Here is a 6,000-nt window from a genome sequence, read left to right on the forward strand (position 1 = left end):
ACAGTTTTATATCTTTATGTTTGAAGCCTGAAATGTGGCAAAAGGTCGCAAAGTTCAAGGGGGCCAAAACTTTCGCAAGGCACTGTATAGGTTCCTGGACCACAGATTAGCAATATATGCATTATAAGGTTAAATACTGTTCCACGGTTATTTTCTAGTCTCTGCCTCTTATAAGACACGTTCTGAGCACATGTGTGAGCCATTGCAGTCAAAACAGGGTGTCTGTGAGAAAGCGCCTCAAGGCTAAAAGAGACACATAGACACAGACCCCTGCAGGGGAGTAAATAGATAAGAGACAAGTCAGACATACCACTGTAAGCCACACAGGAATGGAAAATTAAGGCTGAGCCCTTAGAAAACACTGGACTATTGTTTTCTCCTGCAAGTCTGTATAACTGTATATGCATGGGCTTGGTCTCATGAGTAGAAGGTGTTGACGTAGGCCGTTACATCACTAGGGGTTGACTGCAAGTATATTAAAGCAACTTTGACCTGTTTTATTTTGCAGAACTTCCACATGCGTGCTGTGTTTCTGTTGTCAACTTCCATCTGCAATTGCATTAATAAAGGTTTGATTGATATACTTAAAGAATATATTGTCTGATTGCTGATTTCACCAATAAGCCAATGATTGACAAGGAACAAAGAACCTACCCCAACAACTGTATGGAACCCAGTGTCAATGTGGACCTGTATCTTGCTTCTGTGGAGCTTCCTGTTTAGTAGGACTTCATCCTGGCCGGCTTTAGAGCAACAGCTACACCATCCTACTAATTTCCAGTGTTATAATTGACAACAATAATACCCACTCTGAGACACTCTGTCTCCCAATTCCAAATGTGCGAACCACTGCATTTAACCACGGCACGGCAAGGTGACTGGCACCATCTACAAACAGACCAACTATGACCTCCGTAAGGCAAACAAAGTGGCAAAACGTCAGTATAGAGACAAAGTGGAGTCGCAATTCAATGGCTCAGACACGAGACACGTGGCAGGAACTCCAAACAATTGCGGGTTATAAATTGAAAGTCAACCACGACGCCTCACTTCTGGACAAGTTAAACACCATCTTCGCCCTCTTCAAGGAAAACAACACAGAGCCGCTGATGTGGGCCCACACTTCTCATGAGGACTGTATGTTCCCGATCTCCGTGGCTGACTTGCGTAAGACATTTGAGCGTGTTAACCCTCGCAAGGCTGCCGGCCCAGGCAGCATCCCATGCTGCGTCCTCAGAGCATGCGCAGACCAGCTGGCCGGAGTGTTTACAGACACATTCAATCTTTCACTATTCCAGTCTGTTGTCCCCACATGCTTCAAGATATCCACAATCGTTCCTGTGCCCAAGGAAGTGAAGGTAACTGATCTAAATGACTATTGTCCCGTAGCACTCACTTCAGTAATAATGAAGTGCTTTGAGAGGCTAGTTAAGGATCATATCACTTCCATCTTACCTGACATCCTAGACCCACTACAGTTTGCATACCGCCCCAAAAGATCCACAGATGACACATTGCCCTATCCCACTTGGACAAGAGGAATAGCTATGTAAGAATGCTGTTCATTGACTACAGCTCAACCTTCAACACCATGGTGCCCTCCAAGATCATCACTAAGCTCAGGGCCCTGAGTCTGAACCTATGCCTGTGCAACTGGGTCCTGGAATTCCGGACAGGCCGACCCCAACTGGTGAAGGTAGGGAACTAACACCTCTGCCACTCTGATCCTCAACACGGAGTCCCCACAGGGTGCATGCTTAGCCCCCTCCTTTACTCTCTCTTCACCCATGACTGCGTGGCCATGCACGTCTCCAACTCAATCATCAAGTTTGCAGACAACACAACAGTGGTAGGCCTGATTACCAACAACAACGAGACAGCCTACAAGTGCCTTGGCGGAACGGTGCCAGGAAAATATCCTCTCCATCAACTTCAACAAAACGAAGGAGCTGATCGTGGACTCCAGGAGACAGCAGAGAGAGCACGCCGCCATCCACAGAGAAGCAGTTGAGAGGGTCAAAAGCTTCAAGTTCACTGACGACTTGAAATGGTCCCTTCACACTGATAGTGTAGTCAATAAAGTGCAACAGCTAAAGAGGCTGAAGAAATTTGGCTTGGGCCCCTAAGACCCTCACAAACTGCAGGTGCACCATTGAGAGCATCCTGTCGGGCTGTATCAACCGCAGAGCTTTCTAGAAGGTGGTGCGATCAGCCCAATGCAATATCGGGGGCACACTGCCTGCCCTCCAAGACATCAACAGCACCTGGTGTCACAGGATGTCCAAGAAGATCATCAAGGACCCCAGCCACCCCCTGCACCTTGGAGGCAGCTACACTATAGATGTAGGATCTTCTGCCGCTGATCATTTTTCTGCACAGCAGGAAATGCAAAAATGGCGTGTATTCGAGGTTTAAAAAAGGCTTATATTTTCCACTTTAAAATGTCAGACTAGATTTCCCAAAACTAAAAATGTATCAACCCCGAAAAAAATGTCCATGAATTATAATCCACATAATTATTCACATTTCCTGTTGCTGCAGGATTATTTTCCTGCTGTAGGAAAACTGACTCAAATGAATATTGTACATCTTTTTGTACAGTACATAGTATTTTACCCACTTTATATGTACAGTGCATTCGGGAAGTATTCAGACCCCATGACTTTTTCCTCATTTTGTTTTATGTTACAGCGTTATTCTAAAATGGATTACATAAAAACATGTTCCTCATCAATCTACACACAATACTCTATAATGACAAAGCGAAAACATGTTGTTGGTTTTGCTAATGTATTACCTTATTTACATAAGTATTCAGACCTTTGCAATGAGACTCGAAATTGAGCTCAGGTGCATCCTGTTTCCATTGATCATTCTTGAGATGTTTCTACAACTTGATTTGAGTCCACCTGTGGTAAATTCAATTGATTGGACATGATTTGGAAAGACACGCCTGTCTATATAAGGTCCCACAGTTGGCAGTGCATGTCTGAGCCAAAACCAAGCAATGAGGTCAAAGACATTGTCTGTAGAGCTCCGAGACAGGATTGTGTCAAGACACAGATCTGGGGAAGGGTACCAAAACATTTATGCAGCATTGAAGTTCACAGTGGCCTCCATCATTCTCAATTGGAAGAGGTTTGGAACCACCAAGACTCTTCCTAGAGCTGGCCACCCGGCCAAACTGAGCAATTCGGGGAGAAGGGCCTTGGTCAGGAAGGTGACCAAGAACCCGATGGTTAGTCTGACAAAGCTCCAGAGTTCCTCTTTGGAGATGGGAGAACCTTTCAGAAGGACAACCATCTCTGCAGCACTCCACCAATCAGGCATTTATGGTAGAATGGCCGGACGGAAGCCACTCCTCAGTAAAAGGCACATGACAGCCCTCTTGGAGTTTGCCAAAAGTCACCTAAAGGACTCTGACCATGATGAAACCAAGATTGAACTCCTTGGCCTGAATACTTATGTAAATGTGATATTTCCGTTTGTATTTTTATTAATTTGCAAACATTTCTAAAAACCTGCTTCTGCTTTCTCATTATGGGGTATTGTGTGAAGATTGATGAGGGGGAAAAAAACAATTTAATCAATTTTAGAATAAGGCTATAATGTAAAAAAATGTGGAAAAGTTCCAGGGGTCTGAATACCTTCCGAAAGCCCTGTATATATTGGATTCTTGACATAGCTCACTATAATATACACTGCATGAACAAAACATGAGAAACACCTGATCTTTCCATAACATTGGTTGACCAGGTGAACCCAGGTGAAAGCTATGATCCCTTATTGATGTCACCTGTTAAATCCACTTCAATCAGTGATGTCGAATTTGAGATGGATAAACACCCACAACGCACATACATGCAGATCTGGTACACACACACACATACACACACACACACACGCACACGCACACGCACACACACGCACACACACGCACGCACACGCACACACACACACGCACACACGCACGCACGCACACACACACACACACACACACACGCACGCACGCACGCACGCACGCACGCACGCACGCACACACACACACACACACACACACACACACACACACACGCAAATCTGGTATACACACACACACACACACACACAAGAATCCCAGGTTCCACACACTGACACGCATACGCACACGCATCGACACTCACCGCAGCCCGTTGGAAGGCTCCTTTGGTATAGGTCCCACCTCCTCTGTAGGTGATAGCAGGGATCTCCTGGTTAAACAGAGAACACTTGTGCTGGTGTGATTTCGGCGCCTTGACGTGATCCACCCGGGTCACCACGTGGGTCTTGGATGAAAATGTAACCAGGGCGACTCTCGTGTCCTCCGGGGCCACGGGGAAGTCCGAGAGGAGCTTCCGTACGAAGCGCAGCTCGCTCAGGAAGTTGTTGGCCCCCACACTGGACGACTCGTCCACCAGGAACACGAGATCCAGACGTGCGCTCTTCTCCCGGAGCGTGCGCACATTCTTCTTGAAGGCTTGGCCCAGGCGCTCCACCTTGGACTCTGCGCTCTCAGAGAGGGTGAGGTTGAGGGCCGGAGAGGCTGGGGGTCCGGAGCCGTAGCGGAGGGAGCTGAGATGGTGTAGCTGTTGCTCCGAAGCCGGCCAGGATGAAGTCCTACTAACCAGGAAGCTCCATAGAAGCAAGATATAGGTCCACATAGACATTGGGTTCCTTACAGTAGACATACTGTCCTGTCCTGTCAGCACCAGGTGTCAGCAGAGTTAAGGGTTCTTATGAAACACTTTGAAACAGGATGTCCAATAGTGACGATGACAAGTATTTGATGATGGTGTTTTCCTACATTCCCATTTGTCTCCAGCCACACTGCAACATGGACGCCAGGCAAGGCAGAATTTTTCCACGAGGATTTCTCCAAAAGCACTTCCAAAAAAGAGAATAGCACCAGTGATGATGATGATGAAATAGTTGTCCTGTGGCCCCGTCTGTCTGTCTGTCTCTCCTCTTCTCTGTTGGAGTCCTGATCTGGTCTTTCTATTAGCGAGGGAGGGCGCTGACTGGAGAGGGCGTGTGGCTGAGCAGTTACAGTGAAATGTCTGTCTGTCCCGCTAGGAGAAGCTACAGCTGATCCCTTCTCTCTCTGTCTCTCTCTCAGTTTCTTGCCCTCAGGCTCCTGTGTGTGTGTGTGATGCTCCAGCACCCAATCAGGTTTCAAATGGCCTTCTCCCCCCCTCTCCCAAAATCATTTAAAAAAAATAATGAAAAAAGTTCAGCGCAAGAGGGAGAAAGACACGGAGAGAGAAGGAGAGAGATACAGAGGGAAAAGGGGCAGTCACAGCCGTGAAGTACATTTTATATTTTCCCCTCCTCTCTTCTTCTCTGCTCTTGCTCTTGCTCTCCCTCCCTCTCTCTGTCTCTCTCTATCCCCCTCTCTCTCTCTCTTTCTTTCTCTCTCCCGTCTCTATGTCACTCTCTCTCCTCTCTCTCTGTCTCTCTCTCTTCTCTCTGTCTCTAATTTTCTCTCTCCTCGCTTCTCTTCCTCTCTCTCTCTCTCTCTCTCTCTCTCTCTCTCTCTCTCTCTCTCTCTCTCTCTCTCTCTCTCTCTCTCTCTCTCTCTCTAACTAGGATTGTTATGTCAGTGGAGCGTCTTGCCTGTCAGCATGTCAACATTCCCAAAGAAAACATCAGCACCAGGCGGCTGTGATCAGGTCCATATGTCTGGCAGGAGGACGCCCCTCACACTCTCTCTCTCACACAAACACAGACACAGACACAGTCACACCATCTCACACAGCAGACATCAGCAGAACCATCTGAATTAGAAATACAGAGAGAGAGAGAGAGAGAGAGAGAGAGAGAGAGAGAGAGAGAGAGAGAGAGAGAGAGAGAGAGAGAGAGAGAGAGAGAGAGAGAGAGAGAGGGAGGGAGAGGGAGGGAGGGAGGGAGGGAGGGAGGGAGGGAGGGAGGGAGGGAGGGAGGGAGGGAGGGAGGGAGGGAGGGAGGGAGGGAGGGGTAAAATGT

General features: G+C 47.4%; 1 protein-coding gene across 4 annotated transcripts in view; it reads right to left on the reverse strand.

The window, feature by feature from the left end:
• The window catches only part of LOC124014042 (sushi, von Willebrand factor type A, EGF and pentraxin domain-containing protein 1-like), a 134,953-nt gene extending 129,584 nt beyond the window's left edge, over positions 1-5,369 (reverse strand). The window contains exon 1 of one of the 4 annotated variants that reach the window (XM_046328711.1): positions 4,164-5,344. In XM_046328711.1, coding sequence (XP_046184667.1) covers positions 4,164-4,706 — 543 coding nt within the window. In that variant the 5' untranslated portion in view covers positions 4,707-5,344. Of the gene's footprint in view, positions 1-4,163 lie in introns of all 4 variants that reach the window. The other 3 variants (XM_046328708.1, XM_046328710.1, XM_046328712.1) reach the window with 3 other exon arrangements.
• Positions 5,370-6,000: the final 631 nt, after the last annotated feature.

This window comes from Oncorhynchus gorbuscha, linkage group LG25 (genome assembly GCF_021184085.1).
Source record: "Oncorhynchus gorbuscha isolate QuinsamMale2020 ecotype Even-year linkage group LG25, OgorEven_v1.0, whole genome shotgun sequence".
Classification (NCBI taxonomy): Eukaryota; Metazoa; Chordata; class Actinopteri; order Salmoniformes; family Salmonidae; genus Oncorhynchus; species Oncorhynchus gorbuscha.